This window comes from Miscanthus floridulus, chromosome 10 (assembly GCF_019320115.1).
Source record: "Miscanthus floridulus cultivar M001 chromosome 10, ASM1932011v1, whole genome shotgun sequence".
Taxonomy (NCBI): domain Eukaryota; kingdom Viridiplantae; phylum Streptophyta; class Magnoliopsida; order Poales; family Poaceae; genus Miscanthus; species Miscanthus floridulus.
In genome coordinates, this window is record NC_089589.1 from 45,442,673 (window position 1) to 45,467,397 (window position 24,725).

General features: G+C 44.0%; 1 protein-coding gene across 1 annotated transcript; it reads right to left on the minus strand.

The window, feature by feature from the left end:
• Window positions 1-903: 903 nt before the first annotated feature.
• On the minus strand, window positions 904-23,558 carry LOC136488538 (uncharacterized). Its single transcript, XM_066485441.1, has 7 exons — window positions 21,538-23,558; window positions 21,259-21,471; window positions 21,122-21,187; window positions 20,754-21,062; window positions 20,582-20,680; window positions 1,237-1,578; window positions 904-1,110 (listed from the first exon to the last, which is right to left on the minus strand). Exons 1-7 carry the CDS (start codon window positions 22,936-22,938, stop codon window positions 904-906), a joined length of 2,637 nt encoding a protein of 878 aa, XP_066341538.1. The 5' UTR covers window positions 22,939-23,558.
• Window positions 23,559-24,725: the final 1,167 nt, after the last annotated feature.

The following is a 24,725-nucleotide window of genomic DNA, read 5'->3' on the forward strand; positions in this document are numbered from 1 at the left end:
CTTGTCCTCCTGTCCGTCGATGATGAAACCGGCCGGCTGACGCACATACACCTTCTCGCGCAGTTCCCCGTTCAGGAACGTGGACTTTACGTCCATGTGGTGCACCGGCCACCCTTCCTGAGCAGCGAGCGCAAGCAACACCCGCACGGATTCAATGCGGGCGACGGGCGCGAACACCTCGTCGAAGTCGATGCCGGGCTACTGGACATAGCCCTTTGCCACGAGCCGCGCCTTGTGCTTCACAACCTCGCCGGCGGCGTTCTTCTTCACCTTGAACACCCACTTCAAGCCGATCGGACGATGACCAGGCGGAAGGGGCACTAGGCGCCATGTCTTGTTACTCTCTATGGAGTCCATCTCCTCCATCATGGCACGTCGCCATGGCTAGTACTTTTCGGCCTCAGCAAAGGTCACCGGCTCCTCAATCTGCAGATGAAGTTGTGCAGCAACCTGGCGCGCGGCGTACCCAGGCGGCGACGTCGCGCCCAGTACGTTGTCGACGGTGCGGTAGCGTGGCTCGACGTCGTCGTTGTCCGCGTCCCAATACTCCTCAGCATTTGGCGGTGGGGACACGAACTCTGGGATGGTAGAAGTTGCCGGCGCCGGTGTACCCTGATCTGCCGTAGGTGGAGTGGGCGATGTTGGGGAAGACTGCGCCATGGGCGCGCTAGGAGCCGGTGCGGACGCTGGAGTCACCGGAGGCTCTGGCGATCCAGCAGGTGGGGCGTCGAAGAGCCCGGAGCCCAGCTCGATGGTGTTGTATTCCACGACCAGCTCCGCATTGGTGCTCATCTCTTCATCCTTCCAGTTCTAGGACGCCTGCTCATCGAACACAGCGTCCCTAGATACGACGGCGCGTCGCGACGCCGGGTCATAGAAGCGCCACGCCTTGGCGCCTCGCTCTTACCCGATGAAGACCACCGGGGTTCCACGATCATCCAGGTTCTTCAGGTACGGCTTCGTGGACTTGACGTAGGCGATGCAGCCGAAGGTGCGGAAATAGTGGACGTTGGGCTTCCTGCCATGCCATGCCTCGTACGGGGTGACGCCGTCGAGCGCCTTCGTTGGAGCCCGGTTCAGCAGGTACACGGCGGTGGCCACCGCCTCCCCCTAGAACAGCGACGGCATGCTCCGGCCCTTCAACAGGCTGCGTGCCATCGTCACGACCGTCTGATTGTGCCTCAACACGACGTCGTTCTGCTAGGGCGAGTACGGCGCCGTGTGTTGCCTCTCAACGCCGCGCTCAGAGCAGTAGGACTCGAACTCGACGGAGGTGAACTCACCTCCGTTGTCGGTGCGCAGCATGCGCAGTCGCCGGCCCGTCTCCACCTCCACCCACGCCTGGAACTTCTTCATGGCTACGAGGGTGTCGCTCTTCACAGCAAGCAGCGCCACCCACATGTACCTGCTTCGGTCATCAACCAGCAGAAGGAAGTACTGCTTACCACCAGGGGTCGCCGGCGAGATGGGGCCACAGAGGTCTCCATGGACCAGATCCAGTAGTCCTTCAGTGCGCCGCTTTGCCTGCGACAGGAACGGAGTCCGCTTCAGCTTGGTGGTGACGCAGTCGGCGCAGAGCTGTTGGACGTGATCAACGCGAGGAAGATTGTGCACCATGCACCGCTGCTCTAGCTTGAAAGGTCCTAATATGGCTAGAGGGGGGGTGAATAGCCTATTTAAAAATTTAAAAATCAACTAGAGCAATTTGATTAGTACGACAAATAGCGTAATACAAAGTTGCTCTAGCTCTACAAGGGTTGCAAGCGACATATCCAACAATTCTAGTTGCAATGATTACTTAGGCACACAAACTTGCTATGTAATTACTCACTAAGAGCTCTCAATCTTGCTACTCTAAAGAGCTCAACTAGATGAATGTAAATAATAAAGCAAGCTCTCAATTCTAATTACACTAAAGAGTTTGTATCAACTAGTTTGCAAGAATGTAAATAAGTGAGTAGGGTGATTATACTGCCGTGAAGGGGATGAACCAATCACAAGATGAAGATTAAGCCAATCACCGGGAGAATGTAAATGACAAGAGACAACCAATTTTTCTCCCGAAGTTCACGTGCTTGCCAACACGCTAGTCCCCGTTGTGTCGACCAACACTTGGTAGTTCGGCGGCTAAGAGGTGTTTCACAAACCTCATCCACACGATAGGACACCGTAAGAACTGACCCACAAGTGAGGTAACTCAATGACACTAGCAATTTACTAGAATTACCTTTCGGCACTCCACCGGGGAAGGTACAACTCCCCTCACAATCACCGAAGATGGCCACGAACAATCACCAACTCGTGCCAATCCTCCACCGCTGCTCCAACCGTCTAGGTGGTGGCAACCACCAAGAGAAACAAGCGAAATCCGCAGCGCAACACGAATACCAAGTGCCTCTAGATGCAATCACTCAAGCAATGCACTTGGATTCTCTCCTAATCTCACAATGATGACGGATCAATGATGGAGATGAGTGGGAGAGCTTTGGCTAAGCTCACAAGGTTGCTATGTCAATGAAAATGTGCAAGAGTTGTGGCTTGAGTCGGCCAAGGGGCTTTAAATAGAAGCCCCCATCAAATAGAGCCGTTGGCTCAAAAAACGGGCTGACTGCGTGTCGATCGGACGCTCCAGTCACACTACGCCGGACGCAGCACCGGACGCTCCAGTCGTGAATACCGGACGCGTCCGGTCGGCATACCGGATGTGTCCGGTCGCCCCAGATTGCCACGTGTCCAGTTCAAATTAAACTTAGCCGTTGCTGCCCATTCTGCTGACAACCGGACGCTCACACCGGACGCAGTGTCACAAATGACCGGATGCTGAGCCGCAGCGTCCGGTGGAGTATAGTAAGCAACCACGCCCGACAGGACGTGTTCGGTGGTACCGAACCGGACGCTGCCAGCGTCCGATCGGCTGCTCTACCGTTTGCTGCCTTTTTAGATTCACACCGAACATGTCCGGTGTGGCGACCGGACGCGTCCGGTCGCTGAGTCTGCCGTCGAAATACCGAACGTGTCCGGTCACATACCGGATGCATCCGGTCACTCTGTAACCAGTGCGACTAACTCTTTTTTGACTCTATCTCCTTCACCCTTGCTCAAATGTGCCAACCACCAAGTGTATCACCTTGTGCACATGTGTTAGCATATTTTCACAAACATTTTCAAGGGTGTTAGCACTCCACTAGATCCTAAATGCATATGCAATGAATTAGAGCATCTAGTGGCACTTTGATAACCGCATTTCGATACGAGTTTCACTCCTCTTAATAGTATGGCTATCTATCCTAAATGTGATCACACTCACTAAGTGTCTTGATTACTAAAATAAAATGGCTCCTACATTTTATACCTTTGCCTTGAGCCTTTTGTTTTTCTCTTTCTTCTTTTCCAAGTTTAAGCATTTGACCATCACCATGCCATCACCATTGTCATGATCTTCGCCATTGCTTCATCACTTGGAGTAGTGCTACCTATCTCATAATCATCTTGATAAACTAGGTTAGCACTTAGGGTTTCATCAATTAACCAAAACCAAACTAGAGCTTTCAATCTCCCCATTTTTGGTAATTGATGACAACCCTTATACAAAGATATGAATTAAAGTACATTTGAATCCATGTTGCTTGCCCAAGCATATTTACCATGTGTAAAGGATATGGGCAAGTTTCATGAACTCCATATGATAGCAATTGCTCCCCCTATATATGTGCTAAGAGTTTGGATTGAAGCTTTGCACATATGATTAGATAGGAAATATAGGAGACAATTTCTACCAAATGATACTAAGATATAAGAGATGGACCTTTGAAGCGTGATACCAATTGGAGTGCACCATTATACCATCCTTAGCACCATTAGTAACTAGACATACACAAAAACTATAATACCCCATGAGATCAATATTACAAATAAGGGTCTAGTTTCTATAGAATAAACATAGGTCTAGTTACTTTAGCCTATGCATGCTAGTTTTTCATTTCAACATTCAAACCTACAACTAGCATACACCACACAAGCATGGATATTTGAAATTAAAAACTTATGCCATGCAAGCAAACATATGTAATGCACATTCAAATGCACTATACAAGTTTATGAGCTTGCTCCCCCTATTTGTATGCTCAAAATTTTAATTGACCCCCTTCGTTTCTTTGTTGTCTTTTTACTATCTTTGTACACTATTTCTCACCCTTTGTCATCAATGACCATAAAGGCTTAAAGTATAGATAGGGTAGGATTATTAATGTCAACAATTTGCACAAAAGGTGGCATCAAATTATAGATATGTTGGGGTGAAATCATATGAAATGAGGATCATTTTCCCAATTTGGTTCAATCTAGATTACTTGCAAAAGATATTTAACTCGGTTTGATCCAAGGATAAGCTTCTTCACACCTCCAAATAAGGGTTATCTTGTACCATGTTGAGTTAAATACTTATAGCTCATTTTCTAAATCAAACACTAGGTTTACAAGCCCATAAACATGTCATATGCTACCACTAGATTATTTCAAACATACAAGCAATAGTGGTATCATACAAGCATCCAATTCATTTGATTTTCATGAATGAGCCTATTCAAATGTGAAATATGTCTAGATGCACTAATCATGTCCTTAGCAAGGATGTATGCCATGCCAATCAACTTTTACCTTGGATTGCTCGAAGGAGAGGCATGTCATATAATGGGGTTGCATCAACATATATTGTGGAAGTCAAGTATGTTCAATTCATTCCTTAGCTTGCAAAACCTCTTCTCATCAAGTGGCTTGGTGAATATGTCGGCAAGTTAATCTTCGGTGCCCACACTCTCTATTCAAATGTCCCCTTTTTGTTGGTGATCTCTTATGAAGTGATGACGGACATCTATATGCTTTGTTCTTGAGTGTTGGACCAGGTTATTGGTGAGCTTTACGGCACTTTCATTGTCACATAGCAATGGCACTTGCTTGAACTTGATTCCAAAGTCACTCAAGGTAGCCTTCATCCAAAGTAATTGAACACAACAACTACCGGCCGAAATGTACTCTGCTTCGATGATTGAAAGTGCTACACTATTTTGCTTCTTTGATGACCAAGACACAAGTGATCTTCCCAATAGTTGACATGTGCTCGATGTGCTATTTCTCTCAACTTTACATCCCGTATAATCAGAATCCGAATATCCAATCAACTCAAATCTTGCTCCTTTGGGATACCATAATCCAACATATTGTGTATGCTTCAAGTACCTCAATATTCTTTTTGTTGCTTTCAAGTGACTTTCTCTTGGTGATGCTTGAAATCTAGCACACATGCATACACTAAACATCACATCCGGTCTTGATATGGTCACATAGAGTAGGCTTTCAATCATAGACTGATACATCTTTTGATCCACCATATTGCCACTAGCATCACTATCTAAGCTTCCACTTGTCCCCATTGGTGTACTAATAGCTTTACTCTCATCCATTTCAAACTTCTTGAGCATGTCCTTGATATACTTGCCTTGACTCACAAATATGCCATTCTTCATTTGCTTGATTTGAAGACCAAGGAAGTAACTAAGTTCTCCAATCATAGACATCTCAAACTCACTTGCCATCATCTTACCAAACTCCTCACAAAATTCTTGATTTGTTGATCCAAAGATGATATCATCAATATAGATTTGCATTACAAACAAGTCATTTCCAAGCTTCTTGGTGAAGAGAGTGGTGCCAACCTTTCTCATCTTGAATCCCTTAGAGAGTAGAAAATCCCCCAATCTATCATACCATGCTCTAGGTGCTTGTTTCAATCCATACAAAGCCTTTCTCAACTTGAACACATGGTTGGGTTTCTTTTCATCTTCAAAACCGGGAGGTTGCTCAATATACACAAGCTCATTGATGTACCCATTGAGAAATGCACTTTTCACATCTATTTGGTACAACTTGATGTTGTGGGCACAAGCATAAGCTAGCAAGATTCTAATTGCTTTCAATCTTACAACCGGGGCATATGTTTCTCCAAAGTCAAGACCTTCAACTTGAGTGTAACCCTGAGCCACTAATCTTACTTTGTTCCTTATTACTATCCCATCTTGATCTTGCTTGCTCCGAAAGAGCCATTTAGTTTCAATCACATTATAATCCTTAGGCCTCTCAACTAAATCACATACTTGGTTTCTTGTGAAGTTGTTTAGCTCTTCATGCATAGCATTTATCCAATCAACATCCCTCAAAGCTTCATCTATCTTCTTAGGTTCAATGGATGACACGAATGAGAAATGCTCACAAAATAAAGCCAATCTTGATCTTGTTTGTACACCTCTTGAAATATCACCAATGATAGTATCCAATAGATGATCTCTTGCAACATTGGTTGGTTGAAGCACTTACACTTGATTGCTAGCATTTGATTGATCACTTGGTTGAGATGATGAACTAGCCATTTGTTGATCTTGCACATTGCCATCACTAGTGCTTGCTTGGATTTGATCATGAGAACCACTAGCTTGCACATTTGAGTTAGAGAGCACTTGATTCTTGTCATCTTCAATATCAATCACCTCTCTAGGCCTTAACTCACCAATGTCCATATTCTTCATTGCATTGACTAATTGAGTGCCTCTTACATCATCTAGATTCCTATCTTCCTCTTGGGAACCATTTGTTTCATCAAACTCCACATCATGAACCTCCTCAAGAGTACCACTAGCTAAATTCCAAACTCTATAAGTTTTGCTAGTAATGGAGTAACCAAGCAAGAAACCTTCATCACATTTCTTTTCAAACTTGCTCAATCTAGTGCCTTTCTTCAATATGTAGCACTTACAACCAAAGACCCAAAAGTATGCTATATTGGGCTTTCTTCCATTCAATAGCTCATAAGACGTCTTTTCCATCATGGGGTGACAATAGAGTCGGTTGCTATAGTAGCAAGCCGTGTTGATTGCTTCGGCCCAAAATGAATTACTCACATTGTACTCACTCAACATTGATCTTGCTGTATCAATCAAGGTTCTATTCTTTCTTTCAACTAGCCCATTTGATTGAGAAGTATACTTGGCCGAGAATTGATGTCTAATTCCAAACTCATCACATAACTCATCAATTCTAGTGTTCTTGAATTCACTACTATTGTCACTTCTAACTTTCTTGATGGTTGTTTCAAACTCATTGTGAATGCCCTTGACAAATGATTTGAATGTTGCAAACATATCACTTTTATCAACAAGAAAGAATACCCATGTGTATCTAGTGAAATCATCCACAATCACAAATCCATATTTATTTCCTCCAATGCTAGTGTATGTGGTTGGTCCAAACAAGTCCATGTGCATCAACTCAAGTGCCTTAGATGTGCTCATCATGCTCTTCTTAGGATGTGTATTACCAACTTGCTTTCTGGCTTGATATGCACTACATAGTTTGTCCTTTTCAAAAGTAACATCTTTCATGCCTCTAACTAAGTCATGCTTAATTAATTTGTTCAATTGTTTCATTCCAATATGACCAAGCCTTCTTGCCATAACCAACCAATGCTAGACTTAGTGATCAAACATGTTGATAATTGAGCTTCTCTAGCATTGAAATCAACCAAGTATAGATTCTCATATCTAAATCCTTTGAATATCAAGTTAGAGCCATCTACACTTATGATCTCTACATTATCCACACCAAATATGCATTTGAAACTAAGATCACACAATTGAGCTACCGACAATAGGTTGAAGTTCAAGCTCTCTACTAGTAGCACATTGGAGATGCTCAAATCATTGGATATTGCAATCTTACCAAGCCCTTTGACCTTGCCTTTGCCATTATCACCAAATGTGATACTATCAATCCCATTGCTCTTGCTTTTATTGATTGAATTGAACATTCTTGGATCACCAGTCATGTGTTGTGTGCACCCACTATCGAGCACCCAATGCCTTCCTCCGGCTTTATAATTTACCTACAAAAGAAGATCAATTCTTTTTAGGTACCCAAACTTGTTTGGGTCCTTGTAGGTTAGTCACCAAGGTCTTTGGTACCCAAATAGCCTTTTTCTTTGGGCCCAAAATTGGTGTACCAATGAACTTAGCCTTCACACCATTGGCACCCTTATAAAGCATGTAACAAGAATCAAATTTGATTGAGGATACATTAGGTAGCTTGTTCTTGTTAGTCTTGCAATTTTGCTCTATATGCCCAACTTGCTTGCATCTATTGTAAAACCGACCATTGCCCTTTATAAAGCTAACTTTGGGAGTGACAAAGGCCGTCTTGCCTTTCTTGGGGGTATAGCCTAATCCCTCTTTGTTGAGAGAAAACTTTTGGCTACCCAAGCACTTTAGCAAGCGGGCATCTCTACCATAGACATTGCCTAAGGCACGAGTGAGCTCATTCACCTCCTTCTTGAGGGTTTCATTTTCCACCATTAGTGATGTATCATTCATAGGTGGAGTGGTAATGGTTGTGCTACAAGAAGTGTTAGTAGGAGCAACAATAATAGGTTCATGAAAAGATTCATCAATAAGATCACATGTTAGTCCCACATCACATGTTACTATCACTTGCTCCTTCTTGGCTTCCTCCTTCTTGACTTGCTCAATGAGAGAGAAGTGAGCCTTTTCAAGCTTAGAGTGAGCTTTGCCAAGCTTCTCATGGGCATCCATTAGCCCCTCATGATTAGCATTGAGCTCACCAAAGGATTGCTCAAGAAATTTTACTTTCTTGCATAATTCTTTGCACTCCTTTCTCTTCATCTCATTGCAAGCGTGCACTTGCTCACACATGTCCAAGAGCTCCTCCTTGGAGTACTCCTCATCATCATCATCATCATTATCATTCCTACAAGAGTCACTTTCACATTCATCATCATCACTCTCATCATATTTTACCTTGGTAGGCTTTGCCATGAGACATGTCGATGGAGTGTCGAAGATGGAGAGCTTATTGTTGATGGCGATACTTGCTAGTGCTTTCTTGATAGATTTCTTGCCATCATCACTAGAGTCATCACTATCCGATGAGCCATCACTATCTTATGTGACCACATAACCTCCACCCTTTTTCTTTTGGAAGGTCATTCTCTTCTCCTTCTTTTCCTTCTTTTCATTCTTATCTTTCTTGTGCTTCTCTTCTCATCTTCATCATTATCACTATTGTAGGGACAATTTGCTACAACATGATCGGGGCTCTTGCAATTGTAGCATCTTCTTACATATTCTTTGCTCTTGGTGTGATCTCTTCTCTTTCTTGCACCATAACCCTTCTTCTTCATGAACTTGCCCATCTTGCGCACAAAGAGAGCCATAGCCTCATCATCAATATCACTTAGATCTTCATCATCACTTGATTCTTTCTTGGACTTGCCCTTGTTCTTTGATGATGATGAGCTAGCCTTGAATGCTATGCTTTTCTTCTTCTTGTCTTCTTCTTCCTTCTTGTCATCCTTGTCACCCCCCTCCGTTTCCACACGGTATGTCTCTTGTGTCATGACATCACCTAGTACTTGGTTGGGGGTAATATCCTTCAATCCTCCTCTTATGATGAGCAATCTCAACATCTCAAATCTTGGAGGTAGGCACATTAAGAACTGATGAGAGACATCATCATCCTTGATCTTTTCTCCCAAAGCCTTCAAGTCATTGATAATTACTTGCAATCGATGGAACATCTCCGGAATGCTCTCATCTTCCTTCATCTTGAAGCTTGTCAACTTGTCCTTGAGGATGTACAACTTGGCACTCTTCACCACTAGTGTGCCCCTCATATGTTTCCTCCAATCTCTTCCACACCTCATTTGCTCTTTCACAATCCTTGATTTGCTCAAACACCTTGGAATCAATGGCATTGTATATGGTGTTGAGAGCCATTGTATTGCATTGCTTGTTGATCTTATCTTGGTTAGTTGGATCATCAGGATCAATGATAGCATAGTCATTCTTGGTCACTTCCCATACTTGATCATTGATTGAACCAAAATACATCCTCATCTTTCTCTTCCAATAATCATAGCATGTGCTGTCAAAGAACGGTGGTTTGCCCCCCACATGGTTGAACACAACTTGAGCCATAATTTGACACCGAGGTTGTTAAGCCTTCAATCAAACGGTGACCACGGCTCCGATACCACTTAAAAGGTCCAAATATGGCTAGAGGGGGGTGAATAGCCTATTTAAAAATCTATAAATTAACTAGAGCAATTTGATTAGTTTGACATATAGCATAATGCAAACTTGCTCTAGCTCTACAAGGGTTGCAAGCCACCTATCCAATAATTCTAGTTGCAATGATTAGTTAGGCACATAAACTTGCTATATAATTACTCACTAAGAGCTCTCAATCTTGCTACTCTAAAGAGCTCAACTAGATGAATGTAAATAATAAAGCAAGCTCTCAATTCTAATTACACTAAAGAGCTTGTATCAACTAGTTTGCAAGAATGTAAATAAGTGAGTAGGGTGATTATACCACAGTGTAGGGGATGAACCAATCACAAGATGAAGATTAAGCCAATCACCGGGAGAATGTAAATGACAAGAGACAACCGATTTTTCTCCCGAAGTTCACGTGCTTGCCAACACGCTAGTCCCCGCTGTGTCGACCAACACTTGGTGGTTCGACAGCTAAGAGGTGTTTCACAAACCTCGTCCACATGATAGGACACCGCAAGAACCGACCCACAAGTGAGGTAACTCAATGACACTAGCAATTTACTAGAGTTACATTTTGGCACTTCGCTGGGAAAGGTACAACTCCCCTCACAATCATCGGAGATGGCCATGAACAATCACCAACTCGTGCCAATCCTCCACCGCTGCTCCAACCGTCTAGGTGGTGGCAACCACCAAGAGAAACAAGCGAAATCCGCAGCGCAACACGAATACCAAGTGCCTCTAGATGCAATCACTCAAGCAATGCACTTAGATTCTCTCCCAATCTCACAATGATGATGGATCAATGATGGAGATGAGTGGGAGGGCTTTGGCTAAGCTCACAAGGTTGCTATGTCAATGAAAATGTGCAAGAGTTGTGGCTTGAGCTGGCCAAGGGGCTTTAAATAGAAGCCCCCATCAAATAGAGCCATTGGCTCAAAAAACGGGCTGACTGCGCGTCGACCGGACGCTCCGGTCACACTGCACCAGACGCTCCGGTCGTGAATACCGGACGCGTCCGGTCGGCATACCAGACATGTTTGGTCACCCCAGACTGCCATGTGTCCAGTTCAAATTAAACTTAGCCATTGCTGCCCCTTCTGCTGACAACTGGACGCTCACACCGGACGTAGAGTCACAAATGATCGGACGCTAAGCTGCAGCTTCTGGTGGAGTACAGTATGCAACCATGCCCAACCGGACGCGTCCGGTGGTACCAGACCGGACGCTGCCAGCGTCCGATCGGCTACTCTGTCGTCTGCTGCCTTTTCTGATTCACACCGAACACGTCCGGTGTGGCGACCGGATGCGTCCGGTCGCTGAGTCTGCCGCCGAAATACCGAACGTGTCCGATCACTCTGTAACTAGTGTGACTAACTCCTTTTCAACTCTATCTCCTTCACCCTTGCTCAAATGTGCCAACCACCAAGTGTATCACCTTGTGCATATGTGTTAGCATATTTTCACAAACATTTTCAAGGGTGTTAGCACTCCACTAGATCCTAAATGCATATGCAATGAATTAGAGCATCTAGTGGCACTTTGATAACCGCATTTCGATACGAGTTTCACTCCTCTTAATAGTATGGCTATCTATCCTAAATGTGATCACACTCACTAAGTGTCTTGATCACTAAAACAAAATGACTCCTACATTTTATACCTTTGCCTTGAGCCTTTTGTTTTTCTCTTTCTTCTTTTCCAAGTTTAAGCATTTGACCATCACCATGCCATCACCATTGTCATGATCTTCGCCATTGCTTCATCACTTGGAGTAGTGCTACCTATCTCATAATCATCTTGATAAACTAGGTTAACACTTAGGGTTTCATCAATTAACCAAAACCAAACTAGAGCTTTCACAGCTTCCGCGGGGCGTCAAAGTGAAGATGCCCGTATCGCTCATGCCACAACCACGCACCATCGGTGGCGCGCGTAGCCAGGCAGAGCGCCCGAGCGATCTTGACACATAGGAGGTACAGGCGGTTCACCGACCGCCTTACTCGAACGATTAGGCGATGTTGACACCGTTTTTTGCACATGTTAAAATAATCGGAGTGGACCAATCGGCAAGGGGAAAGTTATTGAATACTTTGATAGCCAATGAAAGCCAGTTTGTAAAAATGGTTGCCGATAGTTGGTGATGATTGATGGAAAGGTTGATTTGGACTCGGGCGTTGCCGATGAGGTTGGAGGAGTTGTTGTCGATGCCGATGAAGGAAGACTTGAAGACTACTGCCGATGAAGCAGGGAGTATGCCGATGAAGGAAGACTTGAAGCCTGCTGCCGATGAAATAGGGAGTATGCCGATGGGAAGGAGGACAGTGAGATTTCCATCATAATTAAGGCGGACAGGGAAATAGATAGGAGTTGGTTTCCTTTTCTGTATTTGTTAGGTTATGATTCGTGTAAGAGTCGCGTGTTTCCTTAGATACGGGATTGGTGTCCTGGTTGTGTTTGGTTGTGTCTCTTTAGATCAGGGTATAAATATGGAGTAAAGGGCAATGTAATAGATAACATCAATCAATATCAAAACCAACTTTTACTCCTATTTACATCTACTTTTCGGCGACTTCGTCAATTTGCATATTTTTCTTTTTACGAGTTCTCATTGATTCGGCGAGCTGCATCGCTTCAGTGCGATCTTCGGCGATTCTCGAGTTCCGCGTGAGCACCTCTTGGCCGTGACTTCCGGGCGTATCGCTGTTGTTCAGGACCAAAGTGTTCGTTTCTTCATCCTTGTCGATTAGCAGGTCAAATCGACTGGCACGCTTTGGATATCGATTCGGGTATTAGCCCTTTGTGTTTGCAGATCACTTTTGCATCAACACATCTTTTGGCACGCCCGGTGGGACACTTCAACCAATATGTTCAACTCCGAGATCGATCCAGGGAACATTATCGCAGTATCAGAAGAAGATCTCAAGGAAGAACAGAGGCAGGCTATGGAAAAGGCTGTAGAAGAATACAAGCAGCTTTGTCTGAAATCGTTTAGCTTGAACAAGAGTGGACAAGTCATCCAGAAGCAAGATTTGCCGTTGCCTCGGCAGGTTACCTTTGACTCCAATCCTGGTAAACTTCAAGAGATGGTTAATTCTGCAGTAAATCATGCTTTGATTAATCATTCCAATGTGCTGTCCAATACTGTTCATAATGCTGTGGTTCGAACTCTCAAAGAAGGACAAGCGGCACCACATTACGTTGGGCCTGCCTATCATCAACCAGAGCCGGCATCTGTCAAAACTCCATCGGCTCCTTCGGCCGTTGTGGGTACAGAAGTTACTTCCCCTCCAGTATTAGCAAGTTCACCTAATATACAATCTACACCGATACAATCAGATCAGGTGTTACCAGGAGGGCGAGTTCAACTTAATACAGATCTATCGGCATCAGCTATGTCAGGTCCTGTGTCTCAGAATAACCAGATTCCTACTAATTGGTGGGGATATGGCATGCCTCCAGAGTCATCTGCTTTCAATCCTAGATTACCTCAAGTATTTGATGCAGCAGCAAGAGCGCCTATATCATCGGCCGTTTCGCCGATGGCTCAAGTGCCTCAATATGCCGCAACTACTTCTGTACAACCAACTCCAGGAGGTTTCCAGATGCCTATGATTCAAACATTCAATTCAAGTCCATCGGCAGAGCGTACTGCCGATGCAGCAGAAAGCCCCTGCTATGAGTCAAACTGGGGTTCAGTTCATGCCTCAGACCAGTTATAATTATCCAACAATATCAGCAAATTACCAGCCATCGGTAAGTTTTGTGCCGATGAGTTCTAATAATGATTGGTCAGGACAGTTACCTGTTCAACATACAGTTCAGCGAAATCAGCAGGTTGCAGGGATTCAACAAGGTCATATGCAAGCTGGTTTCCAGAATCAAGCATCGGCAGCCCAGCCGATGAATCCTTTCCAACAGGTTAATGGACCACAAGTAGCGGCAAATATGCCGATTGCTGGAGATCGTGGGCCACAAAGATATGTGGAAGGATGTCAGCAGGCACCTCCTGTAGAAATTCAACCAGTTCGTCAGCAGGAGGCTGATGCTTTTTGGGCCGATAAGATAGCAGAGATTATGAAGGATCAGTTTGGGATAAAGCCCAAGGTCAATACTTATTCTTATCGGACCCCATACCCTCCTGCATACGATTTAATTCCTCTCCCAAATCGGTACAAGGTACCGGATTTCACTAAATTCTCTGGGCAAGATGATACATCGACAATGGAACATGTCAATCGCTTCATTATTCAATGTGGAGAGGCAGCTAACAGAGATGAATTAAGAGTTCGATTATTTTCATCATCTTTGTCTGGATCAGCATTTACATGGTTCATTTCATTGCCACCAAATTCTATTATTACTTGGGTTGATCTAGAAAAACAATTCCACAAGTATTTCTTTGCTGGAATCCATGAAAAGAAGCTTACCGATTTAGTAAAATTGAGACAGCGTAATGATGAATCGGTAGAGAGCTTTGTACAAAGGCTACGAGATGTAAAAAATAAGTGCTACAGCCTGGTGCTGGATGATCGGCAGCTTGCCGATTTGGCTTTCCAGGGGTTATTGCCACATCTTAAGGACAGATATGCTTCTCAGGAATTTGAAAGCCTCAGTCATCTTGTGCAAAGGATTTCTGATCAAGATACTAGGGTTTTTGAACCTAAAAAGAACTGGAGTAAAAAGGTATCATTTGTTGAAGATGTAGGAGATTCTGACTCTGATGAAGAACCAGTTATCGGCTTAGCTGAGTGGGTTAAGAATAAAAAGCCGATATCATGTCCCTTTGGTCAAAAAGAGCCAGAAAAGTTTACCTTTGATATCACCAAGGCCGATAAAATATTTGATCTTCTGCTTCAAGAGGGCCAAATTAAGCTGTCACCTAATCACGTGATCCCATCGGCAGAAGAGTTGAAGAAGATTTTGTACTGCAAGTGGCACAATGCAACTTCACACAGTACAAATGAGTGCAAGGTATTCAGGCAACAGTTACAGTCGGCTATTGAATCTGGGAGAATTAAGTTTGGTACTTCCAAGACCCAGAAGCCGATGAAAATTGATCAACACCCTTTTCCAGCAAATATGTTGGATGCCAAAGGAAAGACCAAGGTATTGACATCAGAGGCTGCTGAGAAAAACGCGTCAGTAGACCCCCAACATCGGATAACTACCGATGATGCAAAGAGTAAGGGTTTGCTAGGGGAAAGCAGTAGTTCCAAAAAACCTCCTCGACCTGGCATTGTGATTACTCATCGAAGGCAGCAGGAGGGTTGGCGTCAACGTAATGACCGATATCGGCAACAGCAAGAAATGAGACGTCAGGAAGAGTGGAATCGACATAAAGATCATTGGAGATGTCCGTTCTTCATCCATTGCTGGGAAGAAGGTATTAAATTGCCAACTGTTGAAAATTGCCCTGAGTGTAATGGTTATTACGGAGTCAATCGTTCAGAAAGGAGGTTTCAACGTGGTAATCAGGGATTGTCTATCAACGAGCCGATCAGAGGCAGGGCATCAGTGCATGATCGGCTGGGGGGCAGACTTAGTGTACATGAGAGGCTTGGTAAACGCGCTGGATATTTTCCAAGAAATCAAGAGGAGCTTGAGGAGATGGCAAACGCAAGAGTTCCCGATGAGGAGATATTCTACAGGGACCCTAATATACGTCGCGTAGAACTAACTAGGACTTGTTATCAGCCGGTTTGGAAAACCAAGTTTCCTCGATGGTGCCCAGAGGGTCTGACAAAGACGCAGAGGAGGAGGATGCAACGTGAGCGTCAGGAGGATTTATACCAGGAGGAAAATTCCTCCAATGAAAGGCCTGGTCATCAGCAGTGGCAGGTAAAACACAAAAATAAGGGTCCATCGGCAGATGTTAATATGGTATTCATGTTGCCGATGGAGTTTCTGGCACTATCTGATAATGAGGAAGAAGTTGTTTTCTCTGATCAAGTAGCTCAGCTAACGCTAGATCCAATGATGGCTGTTTTTGAGAAACCTACCGATGATGAGAGACAGCATCTTAAGGCTTTATTTGTGAAGGGCAGAGTTGATGGGCAGCCTGTGTCTAAGGTACTTATTGATGGAGGGGCTGCGATTAATATTATGCCTTACGTGATGTATCGGAAACTTGGTAAGGGAGAGCAAGACTTGACCAAAACCGATATGATGTTGAAAGATTTTGAAGGCAATGTGTCACCGGCTAAAGGGGCAGTATGCGTTGAATTGACCATCGGCAGCAAAACCTTGCCAACGACGTTCTTTGTTATCAACGGCAAGGGTGCATATAATCTGCTTCTAGGGAGGGATTGGATTCATGCTAATTGTTGTGTTCCTTCTACAATGCATCAATGCCTCGTACAATGGATTGGGGATAAGATTGAAGTCGTCCCTGGTGATTCTTCTTATATCATCGCATCGGCAGAATCAGATACTTATGAGCGAACTAAATGCATATCAGGAGAAGCTTGGGAAAAAGAGTTCCTTAGAGTTGCTGATTATGAAATTCCACCGATCCAAGCAGTCGGTTCTGAAGAGGAGTTTTAATGGATAGGTTTGCCGATGATGGAAAATTAGGTCAAGGGTTCACATCGGCAGATGATTTAGTAGAAGTAGATATCGGTGATGGTGATAGGTCGAGGCCTACTTTTATTAGTGCTAAGTTAGATTCTAAGTGTAAGCAGCGAATAACAGATTTGTTAAAAGAATATAAAGATTGTTTTGCTTGGGATTATACTGAGATGCCCGGGTTAGACCGATCGATAGTTGAACATCGGTTACCTATCAAATCTGGATTTCGGCCACATCAGCAGCCAGCGCGCCGATGCAACCCTAATGTACTTCCTGACATTAAGGCCGAAATAACTAAATTAATTGAAGCAAAGTTTATTCGGCAATGTCGATACGCAGAGTGGATCTCTAATGTGGTTCCTGTTTATAAGAAAAATGGAAAACTTCGTGTTTGTATTGATTTCAGGAATCTCAACAAAGCCACACCGATGGATGGCTATCCAATGCCGATTGCTGATTTGTTGATTGATGCTGCGGCTGGACATCAAATTATCAGCTTCATGGATGGTAATGCAGGTTACAATCAAATATTCATGGCTGAGGAAGATATTCCCAAGACTGCTTTTAGATGTCCAGGACATGTGGGGTTGTTCGAGTGGATAGTCATGACGTTTGGTTTGAAAAATGCCGGTGCTACTTATCAACGGGCTATGAACTTTATTTTTCATGAGTACATCGGCACATTAGTGGAGATCTACATTGATGATGTAGTAATTAAGTCTGGAGATATCACAGCACATTTAGCCGATCTGCGAAAGATATTGGAGTGCACAAGGAAGCATGGATTGAAGATGAATCCTAATAAATGTGCATTCGGTGTATCGGCAGGACAATTCTTGGGTTTTATGGTGCATCAGCGGGGCATTGAAATCAGTAGGAAGTCTATTGATGCAATTAACAAGGTAATTGCTCCTGCCAATAAGACTGAATTACAATCTTTGGTCGGTAAGATTAATTTCATTAGAAGATTCATATCTAATCTGTCGGGTAAGATCAAGGCGTTCAGCCCACTACTTAGATTGAAAGCTGATCAGGAATTTGTATGGGGAGTTGAACAGCAATTAGCCCTTGATGAAATTAAGAAATATTTATCAAATCCTCCAGTGCTAGTTCCACCTCAACATGGGAAGCCTTTTAGGTTATATTTGTCAGCTGATGATGCAGTTATCGGTTCAGCTCTTATTCAAGAATTTGAAGGGAAAGAACGTGTTATTATTATTTGAGCAGAAGATTAGTGGATACTGAGACGAGGTATTCGGCTATCGAGAAATTGTGTCTGTGCTTATACTTTTCTTGTATTAAATTAAGGCATTATTTGTTATCTGCCGAATGTACGGTCATATGCAAAGACGATGTGGTCAAGTATATGCTGTCGATGCCGATATTAAGTGGTAGAATCGGCAAGTGGATTTTAGCATTATCAGAATTTGAACTACGCTACAAATCAGCTAAGGCAGTTAAAGGGCAAGTGATGGCTGATTTCGTCACTCAGCATTGTAACACGGTGGATTCTCTGGGGATTGCTCCCTGGACACTTTTCTTCGATGGGTCCACATGTGGTGAAGGGGCAGGTATCGGCATTGTGTTAATTTCACCTCAAGGAAAGAAGTATGAGTTTTCATTGCCGATTGTTGCTACAGCGACAAATAATCAAGCTGAATACCAAGCCTTGATAAAGGGGTTAGAATTGCTGAAGGAGATACATGCCGATGTTGTTGAAATTTTTGGTGACTCTATGCTAGTTATAAATCAATTGGCTGGAACTTATGAATGCCGAAGTGAGGCCTTGATTTCGTATTATGAAAGGTGTTTGCAATTATTGAAAGGATTTAGAGATTTTCGTCTTGAGCATATCTCTCGATTGCATAATGAGGAAGCTAATCGACTAGCTCAGCATGCTTCAGGGTATCAGACCATTCAGGAAGTGCTAACATCGGCAGTTGATACCGATGACTGGAGGAAAGAGATTGTCGATTATTTAAAGGATCCAGGTAGAAAGGTTAAGAGACGTATAAGGTTCCAAGCTACCAAATATGTGCTCCTCGATGATGAATTATATTATCGAACTATAGATGGAGTTTTACTCAGATGTGTTAGCAATGATGAATCGAAAAGCTTGATGGGTGAAATTCATGAAGGAGTATGTGGGGCACATCAATCGGCTTTCAAGATGAAATGGATGATCAGAAGGAATGGGTACTATTGGCCGACTATTCTTGAAGATTGTTTTAAATATTTTAAGGGATGCCAGGGGTGTCAAAAGTTTGGTAATATTCAAAGAGCGCCTGCATCGGCTATGAATCCTATAATCAAACCATGGCCGTTCCGGGGATGGGCTATTGATCTCATTGGTCAGATTTATCCGCCATCGAGTAAAGGACATAAATTTATTCTGGTTGCTACCGATTATTTCACAAAGTGGGTTGAGGCAATTCCTCTAAAAAAGGTTACATCGGTCAATATGATTGATTTTGTGAAAGAGCATATTGTTTACCGATTTGGTATTCCTCAGACTATCACTACCGATCAGGGTACTATGTTTACATCGGGAGAATTTGATGAGTTTGCTGTAGGTATGGGAATTAAAATTTTAAATTCTTCTCCATATTATGCTCAAGCTAATGGTCAAGCTGAAGCTTCTAACAAAGGGATCATCAAACTTATTAAGCGCAAAATTGAAGAAAATCCTAGGAGGTGGCATACAGTATTAAATGAAGCCTTGTGGTCATATCGGATGTCATGCCATGGTGCAACCAAAGTAACGCCTTATCAGTTAGTATATGGACACGATGCAGTGTTGCCTTGGGAAATTAAGGTTGGCTCTAGACGAATACGTTCTCAAAATCAGCTGACAGCCGATGAGTATAATACTCTTATGAAAGATGAGTTGGAAGATGTGGCAGGTCATCGGTTAAGGGCTTTAGTTAGTATTGAAGAAAATAAGAAAAGAGTAGCTAGATGGTATGACAAGAAGGTGAAAGTAAAAGAGTTTGCCGATGGAGATCTGGTCTGGAAATTGGTTTTACCGATTGGGACTAAAAGTTCAAAGTTTGGAAAGTGGTCTCCTAATTGGGAAGGTCCATATCGGATAAATCAGTCTATTCCTGGTAATGCCTATATTTTAGAAACCCTCGAAGGGGTTGTGTTTCCCAGAGCGTTAAATGGAAAATATTTAAAGAAATATTACCCTAGTATATGGACAGATGCATAAAAGTATAAGTGCCGATAACAGTACTATCGGCTAGAATTATGCAAGGGTATCAATGTCTCATAAAGTGCCGATACAATAAATAAGATTACACGTTCAGCAAGGATTGGATAGCTAATATCGCACGCAGGCGAATCTGGTCAGCTTCTTCCATTTCTTTGATATCATCATCGGCAGCACCTTCCACAGGCTTGAGTTTCTTCTTCATGGCTAAAGCTTTGCGAGCTTGGATATCTCTTTCTTGCTGAAGGGCTTTGACGGCATTGGGTAGCTGGCTTTCTTCTTGTTGAGCATGAGTTAAGGCTGCATCGATTTCTTTCAATTCGGCCAATAGAGCTGCCTTCCTTGCCGATAGATCCAAGATTTTCTGCTTAAGTGCAGCACCCGAAGTCTGCAAGTTGACGATGCCCTTGTGCTTCTCATCAGCGATTTGTTTCAGTTGTAGCATCTCCTCTTTAAGTTGAGCTTGAGCTGCTCTATCGGCAATGCGCTGAGCAGCCCGTTGATATTGCAGTTGACGACTTTCTAAGTGAGCTGCTGGGAAGAGTATTTCTTCAACATCGGCAGGGACCTGGCCACGAATTGTTTTGAAAATTGCCTTTGCGGGGTCCGAATCATCTACCAGTTGGGCGGTACCTTGCTGTAGCAAATTCAGGAGGGTTTCCAACTTAGATTTAGTCTCTGCCGATATTGTTCCCAGTGCAAGGGAAGAACTTGTTTCCTCTCCATCGTCGTCAGAAATGTCAATAGCAAAGGAAAACAGGCTGTTCGGGGAATCTTGTTCCTGAGAGAAAGACAAGGAAATCAATCAGGGGTAAGTATGAGTATTGTAAAATCAGATAGGTTGATCGGTCTACCTGTTTCAAGGCAATCTCCTGTGCTTGACTGGAGGAAGCAACCTGGAGTATGTCGTGTGGATCGGCTGAGCTTGCCGATGGGATATCTTCTGTGACTTCATCGGTGGTGGGCTCTTGAGGTATGATGACCGATGACATTGGGGCAGATGCAGGGATCGGCATAGACCTTTGTCGTTTTGGCTGTGCTTCAGTATCTGTTGAAGCTTTGCGCTTTGCTTGGACATCGGCAATGATTGGCTGGGGGGCATCAACACTTGTTGGTTGTGAAGCTTGGGCATCTGGTACGTTTGCCGATGTGCCCAGTTGTTGCTGCAAAACAAGTGTGAGATATGATATTTAACAGATAAAATGTAAAGTCAAGAAGCTACCTCTGAAGGAGTGGTGCTTGATATCGGCGGAATTGCCGATGACGATCCCGTAGCAGCTCTTACCCCCTAATGATTAAGGTTAATGTAGTTTGTGATCGGCATAAGTGAAAATAAAATAAAATAAACAAGGTTGTTACCTTAAAGGCTTTGACCAAGGTTGTAGCAGCGGCCGATGGGGTAGCCCTGGATGTAGCCAATTTGGACTTAGAAGTGATGGTCTTAGTACGAATCTTCTGGTGGGTCAAAGCGGCTAAGGTGGGAGCGTTGTAGCCGATCGGCGATGTTGGGGAAATAGGCCGGAGGTTGAAGGGTTTCCCACTTTTGCTCACCGATGGTGCTGGGTTGTTAACCTGTTACAAGGGAATCAGTTACTAATAAATGAAAAGAAAAGCAGAAGGGAGTTCAAGGAAACTTACCGCGTCGTCAGGGATGGCATATTCAGAATCGATCATGTGCCGATATGTGTGAGCAGAAGTCGCGAACAGTTGCTCTTTCCACTCTCGCCACCATTGCTTGTATGACTCGGTGATGAAAGATATTGGTGTCCAGGTGGATATATCAACATCTGTGGTATCGGCATCAGGAGAAAGTTGTACTACCTTGTTCCAGTCTGTTCCGCAGGTGATTGTTTCCCTGGGTTTGATCACATCGGCAAAGCAGAGTTTGATTGGCAGTTGCCCAAAAGCCAATTGGCGGGATACTGCCGATGGGTTGTAAAATTCATATGTAATGTTGGTGTTTTTCCCGCTGCCGAATGTGTTTACTGGAATTGCCCTGGGAGTGATGATAGCCATCATGAGCTCATTATCTTGATTCAGAGTGTCATCGGCAAAGTTGAAAAGAAGGGGGAATCTGTTTTCTTCGTCGATGTAAGGCACCCAGGCCCTATGATCACGAGAAAGGCCATTATAGAAGCTTTGAAAGAATCTGCCGATTTGGTCTTCGTTGGCTTCTGTTCCAGGAAGGACAATTATGGCTTCACCAAAATTGAGGGGTGAGCGTGTTGCCGATTCATCATCCCCGAGCACATAATCTTCAGCAATTTCTCGTGGGAATTGTTGAGCAAAAAAGTCCCATTGCAAACGTTTGTGCATATGGGCATTCAGCCACATGTTGATGAACCACCACGGGCCTCCCAGGTTGCCGATGGGTTCGCCAAGCAGGAGTTTCTGAGACACTTGGTGAAGAAGATGATAAGTAGAGCTCAGAAGGTATCGGCCAAGAGGAAACCTTACGCCATTAGCCAGAAGTTCAGCTGCAGGGAGGAAGGCGTTGGTTGGTCCTACTGATCGACCACAGAAGATAAATTTTTCTAACCACATATTCAGGAATGTGGCATGTTCCCTCTGGCTAGGTGTCCCGGTTTTCTGGTATTCTTGAATATATCCTGTCCAACCGCCGATGTTACGGGTATTCACTCTATATTCAGGCTTTCTACCATAGATGGAGCCTTCATCGGCAGTTGAGATGTCCAAGCCAGTAAGCATGTGGACATCGGCAAGGGTAGGGGTAGCTGGGCCATGTCCAAACATAAAAGTATTGGTCGTATCTGACCAGAAATAAGCAGCTGCAATTATCATTGATTCATTTTTCTGCATATCGGCAATAGAGAGCCTGATACATTGGTCTAACTTTCGCTCTGCCCAGTATACTTGCATCGATCTATTGACCCTTAAATACCAATCTTTCCACCCTTTGGTGGTTTTGGGCCAAGATCGGAATGTGTCTTTCCACAAGTTCAGAGAGAAATTTTGGGCTCTAAAGGGGATTCTGTTAACCTCTGCGTTGATCAGATCGGTTGGATCTGGGTTGCCCATTGGTCCAAGGCATTGGACGTGTGGCTGATCGGTTGGGATAACTAATTTGTTGCGCAGTTCCTAAGGTTATGGAATCCAGAAGACAGAAGAAAAGAAAAATCACCAACTGAATAAATTTGCAAAAAGATCAAAGTAAAAGGTAATGGAAGTGGAGCGAACCGCGGGGACGTCGAAGTTGATGGCCATTGTCTTGAGGAAGGTGGAGATACGAGCCGGGGACTTGAAGTTAGCGCCGGAGAAGGGTTCTGGTTGGTTGAGGTCGCGCGGTTGTTCGTCGGAGTCGCCGCCGGAGAGAGAGAATGCCAAGGATTGGAGGCTGAAGATAGAAAATGAGGGTTCTGGAGAAATCTATTTATAAGCCGGCCAGGATAAGGGTATTTTGGACTTATCTCTATGACGCGCGCATATAGGTCAAGGCGGTGCAGGGGGATATGGTAACTATTCGCGCGATAATCAGGGGATTGTACAGATGAGTTAATAACAAGCAATCATGACTTGGAAGGGATATTGATACATGATATTTTAATTCTTAAAATGGCAGCATTATCATGTTAGGATCTTGCCGATGGGTTATTATTTTGGTATCTCAATCAAGGCAAGAGTGGTTGGCGATTGTGCGATATTTACTAAGGTGCGTGGATCAAGATTAGATTTGATTGGATTTGATAACAAATCAAGTTTTGGCTTGGAGAATGAGTTACGGTAATTGGGCAAAGGCAAGCGTTATCTGGAGTAAATTTCGGAGCATTAATGGTTTTATACTCCGAAATTGGGGGGCATGTGTTGACACCGTTTTTTGCACATGTTAAAATAATCGGAGTGGACCAATCGGCAAGGGGAAAGTTATTGAATACTTTGATAGCCAATGAAAGCCAGTTTGTAAAAATGGTTGCCGATAGTTGGTGATGATTGATGGAAAGGTTGATTTGGACTCGGGCGTTGCCGATGAGGTTGGAGGAGTTGTTGTCGATGCCGATGAAGGAAGACTTGAAGACTACTGCCGATGAAGCAGGGAGTATGCCGATGAAGGAAGACTTGAAGCCTGCTGCCGATGAAATAGGGAGTATGCCGATGGGAAGGAGGACAGTGAGATTTCCATCGTAATTAAGGCGGACAGGGAAATAGATAGGAGTTGGTTTCCTTTTCTGTATTTATTAGGTTATGATTCGTGTAAGAGTCGCGTGTTTCCTTAGATACGGGATTGGTGTCCTGGTTGTGTTTGGTTGTGTCTCTTTAGATCAGGGTATAAATATGGAGTAAAGGGCAATGTAATAGATAACATCAATCAATATCAAAACCAACTTTTACTCCTATTTACATCTACTTTTCGGCGACTTCGTCAATTTGCATATTTTTCTTTTTACGAGTTCTCATTGATTCGGCGAGCTGCATCGCTTCAGTGCGATCTTCGGCGATTCTCGAGTTCCGCGTGAGCACCTCTTGGCCGTGACTTCCGGGCGTATCGCTGTTGTCAGGACCAAAGTGTTCGTTTCTTCATCCTTGTCGATTAGCAGGTCAAATCGACTGGCACGCTTTGGATATCGATTCGGGTATTAGCCCTTTGTGTTTGCAGATCACTTTTGCATCAACAGGCGACCCTGCTCATCGTGGATCCGGAGAACGCCATCCTTGGCGTGCATGTTGCAGCCGCCTTCATCTAGCTGCCCGAGGCTGACGATGTTGGTGGTGAGCCACGGGATGAAGTACACCCCCGTGAGCGGGATGTGTTCTCCAGTCTTTGCCTCGAACAGCACGGTGCCGGCGCCCTCGATTGCGACCTCCGAGCC